The following is a 17,615-nucleotide window of genomic DNA, read 5'->3' as shown; positions in this document are numbered from 1 at the left end:
TTACAAGTCAAATAAAACTTCCCTTCACGATTGTGGGTTTTGTTTCTAAATTTCCTGGTGAAACTTGCTAGAATCTCAGTCTTTGGTTTCTGATTTAGGTGACAGTTGTGGTGACGCCTCTGGTGCTAGAGTGATGGTATAAAACAAGGTTCACTCTCCCTAGAGTCAAAATGCTCAACTTGCAGCAAGTAAACTTAAGGGTTTGGTTTGCATGGGGAGTCTTCCTGATTCCACTGAAAACATGTCTGTAGATTAAGCGGGCTATAAAATAAACAAGACAACTCATTGCACTTTGAGCGTGGTTGAAAACTGTGGGGTTTCATTTTTCAGGTTTCTCTTTTTCTGTGGTGGTGTGATTGTGTTTGGGTGTGGTGTGGGGAGGCTAGCAGGCTGCGATAAACTGGTAACAGCAGTCCCAGTGAGGAGCAGAATCTCTTAAACGTTGTCCAAGTTCTTATAGCAGATTTACCAGCCTCCCCAAGCCATGTGAAAGAAACCCAGGGTACAGGCTGTGGGTTGCTATCAGAGATGCCCATCTGCTGAGCAATGCAGGAAACTCATCTTCTCATTCTTCTGAAGCAATTACATTGTGCTTAAATACTTTCATTTTTCAAATGATACAGAAACCAGACTGAATCAGATAGGCTGTTTGTTTCCACAGTGATTAAGATTTCATCCGTACGCTTAAAAAACAAACCTCAATTAGCATTAATGCAAGGCTGTCATGAACTATGATATATGCAAAAAAAGTGTTCAGGAATAGGAAAATTTTTGTCTCGTGCCACACCCTGAACGCTGGTTGAAGGAGTGAAAAGGAATTTATCTTAGTTTCCATGGTGTCAGACTGTATACTCCTTACATCTCCAGAGCTGCTTTGTGCTTTCTTACGCTGAAGGAGCAGAGCAAAGGCTGCTCCGTGTATTGACACTTTTTTCTTATGTGCAGGAAGGAGTGGGTGAATATAGCAATGAAGCCCACAATTTTCAGTACTTGTCATGGTACATAGATCAAATGTAACCCAGTCTGCCAGCATAACTCTGCATTCAATAGCTTGGAAAGGAGGAGATTTATTTAACTTGAATAATGAAAGCAGTAAATCACTCAAGCTACCTTATAGCAGTCTTCTGCAGCGAATTGAACTTCTGCAATAAATATTTGCTCTTTCTTTCCAAATAATGAGACTTTAATGGTATTTTTCTTCTTGCAATGCCAGGAAGAGTGTCAGTTTTGAAGAGCCACTTGAAATTAATGGGACATAATCATAAGTGCTATCTGAAAACAGGTGTATTACAACTGCAGGGAAAGGAGCTCTCTCCCTGTTCTGCAATCTTACCTTAACGTTTTAAGGGACAGAAATCCTAGTCCCTGTGCTTTTCTGGCATATAAAGATTAAAGGCAACCCCCTGTTTATGTTTATTGCTTCTTGCGCTGCTCTTGTGTATTTATTTTTCTGTGCGTTTTATTTTTTAAAAGAGTTAACCGTAGTGGCTTGGCCTGAAGGCGTATTTGCATTCTACGAGGTTTTTTTGGGTCACGCCGCCCATGTATCTCCCTTTCGAGGTGCTGCGCTGCCTGTGCGGAGCTCGCTCCTCTGGCTCCCCTGGTGCGCGGGGCTCGCCGGGGTCACACCGGGGTCACACCGGGGTCACACCCGGGGTCACACGGGCCGGTGCGGTGCCCGGAGGTGCCCGGGAGCGCGGCCCGGGCCAGGCACTGCGGGGCCCTGGCAGCACCTTTACAGATGCCCCCATGTTCTGCAGGGGCTTCGTGCCACGCTTTGTTTTCACGTGTGCGCCTTCACGCAGCAGCTGCCGGTCCTTTACAGAGCCATAAAGGAGACGCGGTATAAAAATCTATCTCCTTCCTGGTATTATTTAAATAAATAATTAAAAAAAGAAGCATTTTCCGGTTCTGAGAGCTCAGACCCCACCAGTGAATCGCTCCCGCGGGGCGCGGGCCAGGGCAATGCCCCGACCGGGCCGCGGCTGCGGTATCGTCGCCTCTGGGCTGGCGGGTCCCCGTCCGAAGGCGCGTCCTTCCCCGGCCAAGGGCTAGCGGCGGCAGGGCGGCCTGGGCCGGCTTTACTCGCGGGGGGCCCGCCCCGGGGCGGCAGGAGGCCGCGGGGCGGCTGCGAGCGGGGCAGCGGCCCGGAGCGGGGCCGGCAGCGCTGTGCCAGCCGGGCGCGGCGGCCATCTTGCCCGGCGGCCCGCAGCGGCCACCGCTTCAGCCCCCCACGCCAGGCGCCCCGCGGCGCGGATGATTGGCCGAGAGCGGGCGGCCACGGAAGCTGGCGATTGGTCAATCTGCATCGCCTCGCAGCCAATGACGCCGGGCAGTGACGCCCGCCTTTCTGCCGATTGGCTTTCAAGCTACCTGCGTCCTACTACCATTGGGCACCGGTGCCGGTAGCCTATTGGCTTCGCCGCTCCCCGGGTTGGGTTTTTAATTGGGCAGCTGTGGGTTGGCCGGCGCCTCACCTGCCGCACGGCGTCATTGGGCCGCCGCTCGCCGCGCCCCGCCCATTTGTCGCCCCGCCCCTTAAGTGCGCTCCCATTGGCCGTGGTGGCCCGGCCCGGTATCCGGGTAAGATGGCCGCAGTCGGAGAGTGCTCGCTCCCCGCGCCGTGGCGGCCGGTCTCTCTCACTCACGTCGAGTATCCCGCAGGTAAAGCTCCGCTTCGCCCCCGCCCGGCCTCCCGCCGGCCGCCGCGCCCCGCGGAGGGCTCCTCCCGCCGCCCCGCGGCGCCCCTGCGGGCCGGGTGGCAGCTGCGAGATAGTGAGCCATTGAGCGGCCGCCCTGAGGCGGGGAGCGCGCCTGCGCGCTGGGGGCGGTGGGACCCGCTGCCGGATTGTGAGCCGCGGGGGGATCGGCGCTGCGCATGCGCCCTGGCCGGGCGCCGTGCTCCGGGCGGCGGCGGGGCCGGGGTCCGCCCGCGCGGCGGGGTGCGGGCCTGTCCCGCCGCGGCGCCCCCCTCCCCGCCCGGCCACGTGCGGCTGCCCCGGGCCTCGAGGCGCCGGCGCCGCCTGGCCGCTCCCCGCCCCGCTGCGGCTCCCCGGGGCTGCCCTGGCCCGGGCTGTCCGGCGGCTGCTGCGGCCGCGCCGGGAGCGCGGGCACGGGCCGGCCTGTCAGCCGGCTCCCGGCAGGGCCGGGGCAGCGCCGTGAGCCGGGACGTGCCGTGGCCTGGTGGCTTGGCGGCCGCGCCGCTGCGGGCTGTGTCCCCGGTCTGCTGGTGGGCGAGAGCAGCGGGTGTGTGCGGGCAGCGGCTGCCCCGGTAGCTGCGGTGGGAGCCCCCCGGGGGCCGTGCTCGGCCGCCGTGGCTTGGGTCAGGTACAGACGCTGGTGGGTTTTGTGGCCGCTGCTGCAATGGGGGGTAACGGGCAGCGAGGCGAGAGGTGCCGCGGCGCTGGGACCGGCCGTCTGGTCACGATCCCGGTGCGGTGTTAAGGCGGCTCTCGGGGTGGCTGGTTCTCCTGGCCAGCCCCTGCCTGGCCGTGGAGCGCTGCCGTGTGTCCGGCCCGGCAGCTGGCCCGCAGCTCCTGCTGAGCACTCCGCTCAGTCGTGCGATACCTGGAGCTTCTGAGGTGCTTTAGGGGCTTTCTGTGCTGGCTGTACCCACCTGCCTGGGAGACTGCAAATGGGGCAGCACTGGAAAGATCTGGCACTGGAGGTACATCGTGTCTTGCGCCTGCCCACGGCGCTGTTTTGTGGCTTTCTGTGGTCCTCCGTGGGAGAGGTGGGCACTTCCTGGTTTGTTTTGCACTTTCCCTCGCCCTGCGCGTTCTTCTGCTGTCCCGCTTCTCAAATGCGTTCATGTGAGAGCCTGGGGGAGGCAGGAGAATAATCTTCCCAGTAGTACTGATAAATTCACCCTTGTGTCTTATCTTCTTGTCTGAACCTGGCAGAATACACAGAGCACCCTGTGTGCTGTTTGTGCGTTGATTTGGGAAAGGAAGGTGGTTGCACAAGGGCTGCCTGTCAGCCCTTAAAGAATGTGACCTACCGTGATCATTCTCTCGATGTTGAGTGTTTTATAGAGGCAAATGGCAAAGATGATTATGTGGATGGGGTAAATCACCACCGAGATTAGCGTTATGTATTGAGGGCATGAATAGTGCATTTGTCTTCAATAGAGAGTGCCATTATGGAAGCCTATACAGTGGAGACAAAAGACTAAAATGTTGAAACAGCTGGAGGTGCAGAAGTTTCTTAACTTGTTTTCATAGAATTGTTTAGGTTGGAAAAGACTTTTAGGGTCATTGAGCCCAACCGTTAACCCAGCACTGCCAAGCCCACCACTAAACCGTGTCCCCACGTGCCACATCTTACATGTCCTTTAAACACTTCCAGGGATGGCAGCGCCGTCACCTCCCAGGGCAGCCTGTTCCAGTGCTTGACAACCCTTTCGGTGAAGAAATTTTTTCCAATATCCGATCTAAACCTCTCCTGGCACAACTTGAGGCTGTTTCCCCTTGTCCTATCACCTCTTACTTGGGAGATGAGATGGATCCCCACCTGGCCACAGCCTCCTGTTGGGCAGTTGCAGAGTGATCAGGTTCCCCATGAGCCTCCTCCTGTCCTGGCTGAACGCCCCCAGCCGCTCCCCATCAGGCTGGTGCTCCAGACCCTTGCCCAGCTCTGTTGCCCGTCTTTGGACGTGCTCCGGCACCTCCGTGTCTCTGTGTCCCTTTTGGAGTGAGGGGCCCGAAACTGGACATGGGATTCGAGGTGCAGCCTCACCAGCGCCGAGCACAGGGGGATGGATGATCTCTGCCCTGGTCCTGCCGGCCGCAGTTTCTGGTACAAGCCAGGATACTGTTGGCTGCCTTGGCCACCTGGGCACGCTGCTGGCTCGCCTTTAGGCTGCTGACCAGCCCCCCCCAGGCCCTTTCCTGCCAGGCACCTTGCCAGGCACCCTTCCCCAAGCCCGCAGCGCTGCCTGGGGCTGGTGTGACCCGCGGGCAGGACCAGCGCTGCCCGCACGGAGCCTTGTCGAGCCTCAGCCCAGCCTGCCCGGACCCCCCTGCCCTCCAGCAGATCAACACTCCCTCCCAGTTTGGTGTCAGCTGCGGAACTGCCTGAGGGTGTGCTCAACCCCCTCCGCTGGGTCACTGATAAAGGTGCTAACTGATAAAGGTGCTAAACGGGGCTGCCCCCAGTGCTGGGGACACCACGTGTGACCGGCCACTGGTGGGATGTGACTCCATTCCCTGCAGCTCGTTGGGCTCAGCCTTCCAGCCAGGGTTTTACCCAGCGAACAGCACGCCCAGCCCAGCCATGAGCAGGAGGATGCTGCCATAAATGGTGTCAAAGGCTTTACTAAAGTCTAGGTAGGCAATGTTTCGGTGTAGAAAAATGAATTGCAGTAAGATGGTAGGCCTGATACTTTTACCTGTGTTTGGGGAAAGTGCTCTAACTTTATTTGGAAAGCTGTTGGTGTTCTGTCTGTGTATAGCTTAAGTCCAGGACCGTAAAGCTGCTAGATGCTGTGTATTTATAAGGCAGTGGTGTTGGCTGTATACTGAGCACAATGGAGTTAATGTATCCTTGTGCTGATAGGGAGGGATCGGAATGAGGAACGGATCCTGCTTTTACCAACATAAATTATTAAGCTGTCTTGGCATGTCATACGCTGTTGTGTGGCAAACATCTTTTGCTCTTTGCTGATCCCAGAGGCTGCTGGCCTGGAAAGCGATGTGCTGAGCCTCTGTGGCAACCAGCTTTTAAAATCTTGTGTCTTTAAATACTTCCAGTGCAGAGCTGCTGCCATCCCAGCGTTCATCTGCCGGGAGTGATGGTCCCTTTCACTGTGCCCAGGTGAAAAGCAGTCACTGCTGACTTCTGTCTGGCAGATGAAGCCCTTTATTTGGCTTCTGCTTGTAACTGTGAAGGGGAGGGAGGCGTCACCAGAAGTGTGCTCAACCTCCCTGTCTTTATCTAATGTTTCCTTATCGATAGCAATATAGTGCAAAATGCCAAACACCCATCCATGCGGCTTATGTAGCTGCTCAGTTCTCCAGGGCTTTCTGCGATGTCAGCTTTGAGGAAGATCAAATGAGAAGCAGCGGATGAACACGGTGGTAGTCAGCTGCAAACTGGTCTGAGTAATGGCAGCCTGACTGAAATATTACCCACCGTGAACATCAAGATCAAACATAGAGAGGAAAAACCAACAGTGGCAGAGTCACTTGACAGTGTGTTGAAGTATGCTGCTGAAGAGGACAATCTTTAAAAACATCATCCTGATACCACTTCCAGAAATGTGTGGTCCTTGAGCTTTTCACATCAGCAGCCGTACTTTGGTGAGACCAAGGAGTGATCTGGCATAGTGTCAGGTTGCCTGCAGGTGAGCAGGAGTAATCCTCCTTCTGTATGTCTTTCCTCTTCTGTATGTCACCAGTTAGCAGCTGGTGATTGCATCGGGATTGTTAAGTCCTTTGGTGGATATACAAAAGCTATGCTCTGAATATGTCTAATTGCTCTTTGAACCCGTTTTGGCTTTGGATCTTACAGTATCTTTGGTGCTCAGCTTTGTAACTGAATGTGGTAGCTGTTTTTTTTCTGCTTTTAAGTCCTGCTCAGTAACTTCACCAAACATGCTCTTTCTCATGTGCAGCAAGAGGTAACCAATGTTTGCTGTCCATTTCTCCATATTGTTCATGACTTTATAGAACTGTTGTATCCTCTGTTTTCCTTTTTCAGCTGAAGATCTGAGCTACTCAGTATTTTCTGAATGGCTGCTGTTGCATACTTGTTACTTTTGTCCCCTTTCTGTTTGCCTTTTATGTGCCCTCTATCCCTTTTTTAGATGGTGACACCGGACGCACGTAATAAATTTTTGTGGTGCTGTAACAGTAGCTTCTGGTTTGCTCTTAAAAATGTTTTTGCCTTTTTGACTGCTGCAGAGTATTGGATACTACTCTGAAGGTATTGGCTCACAGTAAGCCTGAGGGCTTTGTTTGATAACAGCTAAACTAAATCCTGTCATGTTGTGTGTATAATTAGGGTTGTTTTTTCCCCGTATGCATTGCTTTGCATGGGATGACTTTGTGTTACAGACTTAAAACTCATCTTCGGGGACTTCCTGTCTGTAGGGTGAGTTTCACTGGAGAAACATTGAGTTCCTGGCTTGTTTGGGTCTTTTATTATTTGGAGAAAAGGAAAAAAAACTTTCTTCTGCGCAGCTGGGATTCTTAAAGCTCTGGGACTTTCTGCGCCTCCTCTTCCCACATGAGATAAATTCTTTAAAGAGAGAAACCTGGCGCGACAAACCCTTGCCCTGCGGAATGGCGGAGAATCTTCCCGTTTTCTGGGTTGCAAAGGATGTTTGCTGCAGGCGGGTGGAGTTGGACGGGCAAGCGTGCAGAGCCAGCCCACCAGCTGAAAAGAAAAGGTGCATCATCAAGCAAAGGTGGTCGCGCCGTGTGTACTCTGGCTCGGCAGCTCCTGTTGCTGTTCGGTACCACCACGTGCTGCTCCTGTGGGGGTGTTTGTTCTGATAAACCTGGCTGTGACTTCTGTGTGGGGCGGTAGCTTGCCAGTCAGGGCTTGTTCTGTAGCTGAGTAGTGTCTGTTGAAAGAAGCAGATACCACTCAGTTGTCTGGCTTTTTTTAATGTGGGGTTTTATGTTTAATCTTCCTGCAGAAGTTTCATGCCTGATGCGTGCCTTCTATGCCGTAACTTAAAGCCTCCTGAAGATACTGTTACTGCCCTACAGCTTGTGGTACGGAGAGATGTGCAAGTAGAGGAGATGATGATCCATCGTGCATGTTTGCTGGTGTAAATAAATACACTGCGTGTTGTCTGTGCAACTTGCACACAGACATTTAGTCAAGAACATATGACCGGCAGCAGTGCTACAAATAGATGCTTCAATAGGAAGTGGCGGTGGTGGTGAAGCTAGATCTTGCGGTAGGATGTGGTTACAGTGCTGTTGATTCACATTTTTACGTTATATACAGGTTAAGCTGATGTGGTAAAGCTTGGATATTTCCACTGAAAGAATGCTGGGTAAAATGCTGAACTGGAGCAGAAGTAGTTGCTGAATAAAGGCTGAAAAAAAAAAAAAATAGCATGTTTCTGAGAGATGTATTGCATTTCACCTATTTACCTCTGGGGTGCCTAAAAATGAGGTGGTTGGGTTTTTTATTTTTGCCTTTTGAGCCCCAAATGGTGTCAAGGGAAGGCTGGTGTTTACAAAAAACCCAGTAGAATTTAGATCAACATTAAATAGATTTTCCTTTTGTGTTTTTTTTTCCAGAGGTTTTGCCTCTGTTCTTACTGGTTGGAGGAATTGCTTCAAAATTCCCAAGTTTAGTAAAATGAGGGAAAATTAATTTTTATGAAAAGTGGTGGACACCTACTTGCTAGATCTGAGTGGCCTTCGAGCCTTTGGCTTTTCCGCCAGTCCCCTTTCCCTGGGAATACATCTCTGAGCTCGCTGGAGTGGGCAGGAGCGACACGAGTAGCTGCGCTCGGAGGCCCCAGCAGCGCTGCGCGGCGGTCGGTGCTGGGCGGTCGGTGCTGGCCTTCCCCTGGGAGCTGCTTTGCTGCCTTGGCTGGGGGTTTCCAGCCGCCGGGAGCTGGCGCAGGGCGCAGCCGGCCCTCAGCCGGGCACGCTGGCCGCAGCGTTGGCGTCGGGTCGCTGGCGCATCTCCCGGCGCTGCCGTCCTGGTGCACAGCTGCGTGCTCGCCTCCTCCCTTGGAAAAAGCAGCTGCAGGACGTGATTCCGTCTGGTCGCTGTTAGCCGCGGCGGTGGGAAGGAGTACTGGTGCGTGGGAAGGAGTACTGGTGCGTGGGAAGGAGTACTGGTGCGTGGGAAGGAGTACTGGTGCGTGGGAAGGAGTACTGGTGCGTGGGAAGGAGTACTGGTGCGTGGGAAGGAGTACTGGTGCGTGGGAAGGAGTACTGGTGCTGCTCTGTGCTGTCGCGGGTGGGCAGCTGCCCTGCCCGCAGAGCTGTCGTTGGGGTTGTCTGCGTGAAGGGCTTGGTGCTCAGCCTGCAGGCAGCGTCGGAGCGATGGTTTCTGATTCCCCACCTCGGGGTGCGCTGGGTGCCGTGATTTGCTGTGTATGTTGTCACATAACGGAGGATCTTGAGTTTGGTACTGCTGATGCTATTTAAATTAAGACTCCTTCCTTAAGTATTCTTCCACCGTTTGCACAAGAAATAGAACCCCGCTCAGAAGATAAATAATCTGCTTTGGTTTCTACTTGACAAAATTAGGGCTTTTAGTCTTGAAGCGCTAAGCCTTTACGTACCGTGGATCAACGGAGTGAATGATCTGAAACATGGCACCTCGCTCAGGGTGAGCTGTCTTCAGTCGGTAGCACTGGAATTGAGACTACTGAAAAACACTCCTCGGTCTTTCGGGGTGGTTTTGCTTGTCTGGTGGCTTGTCTCATGAATTCCCTCATCACTTCAGACAGGATTCACTTTGTTGAGAGCTTGTGATTTAGGTGAAACTATAAGGGGCTTGATTCTCTGTTGCCAGGTACTGACATTTACATCAGCTTTGCATCGCCGTAATGCATCGCTGTTCTGCTCTGGGAGCGCTTTGAACTACCTGATGCAACACAAACCTGCCATATGGTGCAAGAAAAGTTTCCAGTTCAGTGTCTTCTAACGCTTTTCATCTTAAAACCGAAACAGAACCTCACTTCAGTGAAAACCCTGTATTCTCCGGGATCTTGTCCTACCGCTCCTTCTGATGTTGCTGGTGTTGCAAACTAAAACTCCTGCAAATAATTCTTGCTGATGACATTGCTGGTTCCCAAATCTAACCCAGAGCCTGGAATTCCAGAGGGATCTGTGCACTGTACCTGATGTGACCGCGGCTACCTAGCAATAACATCAGCGTGAACTTTGTAGCGGTGTGGTAACTTTTTTTGTTTAATCGGCTCCAGTGTTGGGAGGCTGTTAAAGTCCAGTTTTCCAAGTGCTGTTTGAAAATGTGGGTGCGTGGGCTGGGGAGACTCCGTGTCTTGCAGTGGAATTGATCTGGGAGGGAGTCCAGTGCTCAGCCTTGCAGAGGCATCCCGTCCCCTTTCGAGGGGAGGGAGGAAGGATAAATCCATGTGGGGGCTGATCCTTTTGTGCTCAGTGGTGGGATGGAGAGGGCCTGATCTCTGAGAACCAGTATAGGAGGGACCCCGACCCTTAACCTGCTCGCTGCCTTTGTGCTGCGCTGCTGTGGTGTCTGCTGCCTTTAGAGGTTCTCTGGTAGGTAGCTCTTGCTCTTCTGGTGTGAGTTGCTGATCCTGGAGCAATGTTACTCTGATATTTTTTTGTTTCCTTGGGATTTGTGCCAACATCTTTTCTCCCAGTACTGCTGTATGTGTCCTTTTTCAGGGAAGAGAGGCGGGAGAAACGCAGATCAAAGTGCATGGCTGCTCTCGGCTGTTGTTAGCCGGCTTCTGTGCCGGGGGTAGCTCGGGACGAAGGTTTTGAGGTACTTCAGGACATCGTGTGAGGTCCCACGGCTGCTCCCGGACTCTCCCTGAGGGATGAGACTGTTAGCTATTTGGGGTGGGGGGCCAAGGTCACTTCTGCGTGATACAAGTGGGCTACTGGTTAAAAAGCAGAGCCTCCCCCACCCCCCCTTATCTGCCGCTATGTTTAGGTAATTATTTCCTCCCCATTTTGCTAATGCTAGTGTTCGTGGTGACGGATTAGGGAGCTGATCCAGCTGAAAACCCGTTTTAGTAAGGGAGCGGGAAGGGATCTGTGGGCAGCGCTGGCTGGCGCAGGGCGGCGAGAGGGGGAGGGGGAGGGAAAGGTGCTGCCTCTCCTGTCACAGCCTGTGCTTGTGTCGGATTAAAGTGACTCTGGACTCACACACATGGTCATCGTTGCAAATTGGCTGGCAGTAATCTCTGCCGAGTGATGCCAAGCTCCTCTCATCCCTGATTTTGAACCTACGCGCCAGCGCTGCTGTCCTCCTTGCCTCGGCCGGTCTGTGGAAATGGGGACTTGCTGCAGTGCCCAGCTCGCCCCTGCTCTCGGGGGTGCAGGGTACCAGCTGACCCGCGCTCTGGTGGCAGGCAAGTACTTGTGAAGTTCAAACTGATTTGTTTCTCTTGTTTGTTTCCCTAGGTGATTTCTCTGGTCAGCTTTTAGCTTATTTGAGTCTTGGTCCAATATTCATTATTGTTGGCTTTGTAACACTCATCATATTCAAGAGAGAGCTTCACACGGTGAGTCTTCCTCTTCCTTCCCAGCTTCTCCTTACAACAACAGCCTTTTCCTTTGTCACCTGGTGCTCCTGTATTCACACTTCTTTTTCTCTCCTTAAGGAGCAAGCTTAGGTAAGGTGATCTTCCTGGCAAAGAACAGCAGGAGACACTTATCACCTGTTTCAGGTTAAAAGATTGCTTAGCCTTTGACTTTTCTGTTACTCTGGGGCATGTTTTGGGCATTAGGTGTCCAAAAACATCAAGAGAGATGTCTGAGGAACTAAAGAATGGTGTCGCAGAATGGGAACGCTCCCAAGATCCAGTAGGATCACAGCACTAGTAGTTTCCTGCCAGAAGGGCAGCGTATGCAGGAGGTGGTGTCTGTAGCGCAGGGGGATGTGCTTTCTCTGAACTACTGAGGCAGAAAAGGGGATTCAAAATAAAACCTTCAGATTCCCAAGGGAGTGGATCGGTCTCTAAGGGCCGCTTCCCAGCTCTGAATCTGACACCAGTGACTGGCAAGGGACTTCTTTGTAATACATAATGCTTCCTGCCTGCTCTGACAGGAGTCAGCGTCACGGATAAATTCCCTTTAGGAGGTGTAAACCTCCTGTAGCATTCGCCCTCGGTAAATAGATAAAGCAGCGGCCAGTGAAGGATTTTGGCAGCAGATTCCTAATATAGGGCTGTGGTGTCATGGTAACCAGTGGCGCAGGGGACCCGGGAATGGGACTTGTAGGTTCAGCTGATGCTAGCTAGGAGAGGCAGCTGTTAAGTTTTGGCAACTGAAAGGTTTCTTGTTGGCCCAAAAGGGAGAATAAGCTGGAGCAACTACTGCACAAATGCATAGGTTTGGGATGCAGGAGCTTGTAAGGCATTGGTAATGAGACCAGTGTTGAGGCTGATTCCCAGTTCTTTGTGTGGGAAGTCCCTGTTGAGCTGGAGAGAGATGCTAGCTGACTTGCAGCAGCCTGACCCGTAGCCTGGGACATAGAATGAAACATTGCTTTATCATCTGGAATGGGCGGAGTATCATCATCAGCCGGGAACTTGATCACAGCAACAGGACTAATTTAGGGGAGGTGTACGGACTATGGAATTAAAGAATATATGCTACCAGTCTGGCTCAGTTCAGAGTGTGACTTCATTTTTAGACTGAAGACAGCAACTACAAGATGAAAATATTCATAGAGGGAAAAGCCAGAAAGCCTAAAAAAGTCACCTTTTTTTAAGCTATTTACCCAGATAACAGTGCGTGCCCTCGCCCTGTTGGTCGTCGGGGAAAGACGATGCCTTAAAAGCCGCCCGATGAAAACCAAATCTATCACTTTCTGCACTTACTGGTGGAAGTATACTAACAGTTGCTGTGCAGTGTCACTTTTGTCTCTTCGGTGTATCATCTGCTGAAAAGCTGCACATACACAGTATGTTGTCAAATATGCAAAGCAGGCTGAAAAAGAAATGTTTTTCTTCCTCAGGCAGGGAATTTTAAAGCCATTGGTTTTAACTCTAGTAGTCAAAAAAGAAAATTTGAAACGTCTGGTTTTGGGGGTTTGTCAACAGAGAGCCTGGTAAGTAGATGGATCTTTTAGATAGGATGACATGGTTGTCTTGCCTTCACAGATCTCTTTCTTGGGAGGGCTGGCATTCAACGAGGGAGTGAACTGGTTAATAAAAAATGTAATCCGGGAGCCTCGGCCCTGTGAAGGTATGGTATGGCCTGTTGGTGTCACGGTGTCACTTGAGTTTTGAGTGGAATGCTAACTGTGGGGGGTTAGAGGGCATTTCCCCCTTTGCCTCGTGTTGGCTTTGGATGTCTGGGTGTGAGAAGGCTGGCAGAGCCATCTGAGCCGAGACGTGTGCTGTGAGCTCATGTGCACATACTCCAGCAGAGTGGTCTGGCTTCACATCTGGAGTGTTCCAGCTGCTGTGTACAGAGTAGACCTTGACCGTACTCTTTCTTCTTCTCTTCCCAGAAGCCCATTCAACAGTGACCACAAAATATGGGATGCCGTCCAGCCACTCCCAATTCATGTGGTTTTTCTCTGTCTATTCCTTTCTGTTCCTTTATTTAAGGTAAAAATTCAATGTCAGGTTTGGGCTGTTACTATGTTGAAACACCTGAAATAGATGGCTCCCTTGCTGTGTGCCACTTGAGTGGCATAACGGCCCTAGATCTGAGGAACTGCACCATTTACTGTGGCCAGGGTGGATGAAGCATGTCTGTCCCAACCTGAATGTAGGGCGGTAGTTGCCATCGCTGAAAACCAGCGGGTACGGGTGGGCCTCCTGTGCCTGTCTGGGTACAGGTCTCCTGGTTCGCATTTTCTAAGCTGTGATGATCCACAAGTGTGAGGGGAGAGGGGGGGAACAGGGAGGAGGAAAAAGAGCTGCTTTCTCATGTGTCTACTCGGTTTTGCCAGTGGGGTTGTCTGCCATCTTTTAGGGTAATACCTGTTGCCCACTTGCATGACCTTTTAGTTCGTCTCCCTTACCGAGTACTGGTTTTACATGCTGTGCTGTGCTTTTCTGAAATTCTTGCTGGGGCATGGCTGTGTCTTGTGGCTCCACTTACGGAGGAGGACAAAACTCTCAGTTCCTTCTAGCTCTGTGGATGATGGAGGGACTCCGATGCCTTGGCTCCCTACTGCATATGCTCAGCATGTCCTTTTCACATCAGTCGCAGTAATTGCGAGCATTCTGCCTTCCATCACAGCAATTCCTGTTAACAGTTGGAGAGAGAGAGAGAGAAGTGTGGCTTTCTGGCTTCTCTTTAACTGCTGCCAGTGGGACAGATTGCTGCTGGGATGGTATCGTGCTGCCCGTGACCCCACTGGAGTAGAGCTTTCCTAGGGTTTCAGAGGTAGTGAGGACAGAGATAAGGACTGCTCGGCTCCCTGCCACTGTGCTAATGGCTCTCCATCTCTTTCAGAATGCACCAAACAAACAATGCGAGGTTTCTGGATTTACTATGGCGACATGTGCTGTCCATCTGCCTCGTCACAGTGGCTTTGCTAGTCTCATATAGTAGGTATGGAGCAATTGTTTGTCTTATGCTCTCATACAGTCCCGTGGCCTTTATCAGCCAGCAGACCTGTCGTTCCTTATCCTGCATATCTGGTCTAATTCTCCACGACTGCACTGTACAAGTCAGAGCTTTGCAGAAGTTGCTGTGTTGCCATGAGATCCTTCAAATAAGCTACAGGTGCTACACGTGTGGTGCTTCACAGAAGCATTTGTAAAAGCCAGGATCAGCTGAGCCTTGTACCAGGCCCCCATCGGCTCCATTGCCATGCTCCAGCCTCGCTGCCTTGCCCTCTTGCCAGCACTAATCCTGAAAGCATCGCGCCATGCCTTGGCACACCAGCGTCTGCAGCATGTGGATCGCTACAGTCGATCAGTCTGATTGTTTTGCTTGAGCATTAGTTATAAAAACATTTATAGCTGTTTGACTTGCAAGATTTAGTTGTACTAAGATGAATAAAAATAATAAAACTTTAATAATTATTTTTCCCCTTTAGTAGATTCTAAAACGTATATATACACGTAGATAAAATGAGCTCCGGTGATCGATAATCAGGCAAATTCAGGCTAGAAATAAGGCCATGTTTTCCACAGGAAAGTAATTACCTGTTGGCACAGTTGACCGTACACTAGAGCTGATTCCTTATTACTGGTTATTTTTAAAATTCAGACGGGACAATTTAATGAGAGATGTATGGTCTAATTCAAATAAAAAGTAACTTGAGGAAATGCAGTGGCCTGTGCTAGGCGGAGGGTCAGATAAGATTATCTTAATGGCTTTATGATATATGCATGAAAAGAATTTTGGACGTGACTCGTGTCACTAGTGTAGCTCGTGTGCACGGATAACTTCACCGGCCGTTTATACAGATTTCTGAATGGCTGCAGGGACAGTCAGTACGCTGTGGTAGTGCAGCCTTTGTGCTGTCGCATTTGAGAGCAGCAAAATGGTAACAAAAATGCTGTCCGTGTTCTTAAAAGCCTTTAAGCCCTGGCTTTGGTGTTTTGGAGAGGACTTGTCCCGTCACTGGCTTTAGAAAAGTCTCTTGTGGGAACCAACAGTAGTTCCTCAGCTAATCCAGAGCTATATGAAGAAGAATGTGGGGGGGGGGCATCGAGTTAACCTCAAACTAGAAGCACTCTAAGCTGAAACTGCTGTAGCAGGAAAGGCAGTTTTTCCCATTCCCACCACCACTTTTTTGCCAGCTGTTTAATGAAAGAAGTAAGACACCCACTTCGAGCATCGGGAGGATAACCTGCTCGGAGCGTCTGAGGGGCTAGTGAACGCAGCCGTCGAGTCGTGCCGCCTCGTGTTTGGAAGCCTGTCTGGTGACTGTTCTCTTCCACTACAGGGTTTATTTGCTTTACCACACCTGGAGTCAAGTCTTATATGGAGGTGTGGCAGGAAGCATTATGGCCATAGCCTGGTTTGCCTTCACGCAAGAGATATTAACTCCTCTCTTCCCAAGGATAGCTGCGTGGTAAGTCTGCTTGGAGGTTTTATTCCTTGCAAGTCTGCGTTCTGTGCGTTGCTGTTCTGCTCATTTAGTGAGTCCCTTGCAATGAGCTGCTAACGCAGGTGTAGTAGAATTACCGGGCAACAGAAAATTTTCCTGATCAGTTGGTGTAAAAACTGTACCTGCAGCTGAAGCAAAACAAACGTAGATGCTTCGGTCTCTATAATGTTAGTTGTAGCTGTACAAGCCCTGACTGTAAATGAGCTGCTCAAACTTTTAGGAACCGCCCCAGTTACAGATGTTACAACTGAAAATTCCTGGGTTCTGCTCCCCTCTTGCGTACCGACTGTTGTGTAAACTACTTGTTCCTCCGTGTTTTCTTGTGCACGAATGCACAAAGGATCATATATACTTGCCTGATACTGGTGGGGGAGAGAGGAAGGTTAAGCAATTGTTAAGGTCTGTAAAGCCCCGCCAAAGGTGTGGCAGGGTGCTGGAGAAGCTTTTCCAGCAAAACAGACCTTTCTTAATGAATGTCTAATGACCTTGTGAAATTGCAGAGCCATTTAAATGTAATATAGTCTGGAAACACTGTATAAGGAAAGAAAAAAAAAAAAAAGGATTTTCTTGATTAAATCTAACAAGGAGCCCATTTCCCAGCCTGAAGAGTAATAGGATGGTATTACTAAGTCTGGAGCAGGTTTTGTGCCTTTTTTTTTTTTAATCAAAATTGTGGTGGAGGAAAAAAATCTAATTATTTCTCCTTTTCCACCGCCTTGTCCTTTTTCAGGCCAATTTCAGAGTTCTTTTTAATCCGAGATACCAGCCTCATTCCTAACATCCTGTGGTTTGAATACACAGTCACGAGAGCAGAGGCAAGGTAAGTTTTATTGGGGGGTGGAGGAGCTGTAGCTGCTTTGACTCGTCAGGTGCAGTTATTAATTAATTTTCTAGTATGTAGATAGCTGCTGTGGGTAGAATAGAGCAGAGTAAAGAAATACCGAGTTGTGGGTTAACTACTGCATCTGGAAGGTGAATCTGTTGGGGAGTGAGAGATTAAAATTTAGAGTGTTCCGTTTTAAACAGCGTTTCAGCTCCCTAGCCCAGGTCTGTTGCAAGCAGTTGTTTATACTGGCATCCGCACCTGAGCTTGTGCACACCTGGGACAGGGTGGGTGTTCCAGGGCTGTAACGAGATGGGAGGGCTGTGGTGGCGTGCGGAGCTGAGCAGAGCCTTGCTTCAGACCTGCCTTCTGCCCGCTGGGCCGCCCCTCTCACTGTGCCTTCCGTTGCAGAAACAGACAGCGCAAGCTGGGTACGAAGCTCCAGTGATTTGAGAAGCGTGGGGACCAGAGCGCACGCTTTAACGGAGACAGACAAGAGCAGACCTGGGAGCAGCAAGGAGCCTTTTAACAGACGGACCAAAGGAACAGGCAGGGACCATACCCAAAACCTGAAAGCCTTTGCTCTGCTTTAGCAGCTAGCTGGATGCTCCCTGATGCATGTGGGACCGTGCAGGAGTAGAAACTCATTTTCAACACCGATGCACATTGCCAGTTGGAATGTACCATCGTGTCTACGTCAGGGGAGGGGGGAGGAAATGCCTGGTGTCATGTTCAGGGGAGGGAAAACCAAAAATGAATACTTTCTGTGACTTTTTTTTTTTTTTTCAGCATGAAATATACACACTATTTATTTATTTTTTTAAATGGAACTATTGTTTTTGGGGTGGGTGTGGCATTGATTGTATGTTTTGTTTTTGCTTTTTTGTTTGGGTTTTTCTTTTTGGAAGAAGATGACAAAACTAATCTCAAAAAAGTCAATCATGCTTAATTAGGGCTTTTAATTTTTAAAAACCTTTTAGGAGGGAGGGGAACTAGGATGGGGGTGACCTAGGCAGAAAGGAGAGCAAGACTTTGTCCTTTCTGCAACCAGGTTGGGAGATCAAGATCCATTCCAACT

At 50.8% G+C, this 17,615-nt stretch overlaps 1 protein-coding gene across 1 annotated transcript; it reads left to right on the top strand.

The window, feature by feature from the left end:
• The first annotated feature begins 2,554 nt into the window (after positions 1–2,554).
• On the top strand, positions 2,555–17,352 carry DOLPP1 (dolichyldiphosphatase 1). Its single transcript, XM_040606369.1, has 8 exons — positions 2,555–2,664; positions 11,094–11,194; positions 12,797–12,881; positions 13,150–13,249; positions 14,106–14,204; positions 15,550–15,678; positions 16,445–16,534; positions 16,949–17,352. Exons 1-8 carry the CDS (start codon positions 2,589–2,591, stop codon positions 16,983–16,985), a joined length of 717 nt encoding a protein of 238 aa, XP_040462303.1. The 5' UTR covers positions 2,555–2,588; the 3' UTR covers positions 16,986–17,352.
• Positions 17,353–17,615: the final 263 nt, after the last annotated feature.

Source organism: Falco naumanni, chromosome 9 (genome assembly GCF_017639655.2).
Source record: "Falco naumanni isolate bFalNau1 chromosome 9, bFalNau1.pat, whole genome shotgun sequence".
In the NCBI taxonomy this organism is placed as follows: domain Eukaryota; kingdom Metazoa; phylum Chordata; class Aves; order Falconiformes; family Falconidae; genus Falco; species Falco naumanni.
This window is presented reverse-complemented; position numbering and strand designations above follow the sequence as displayed.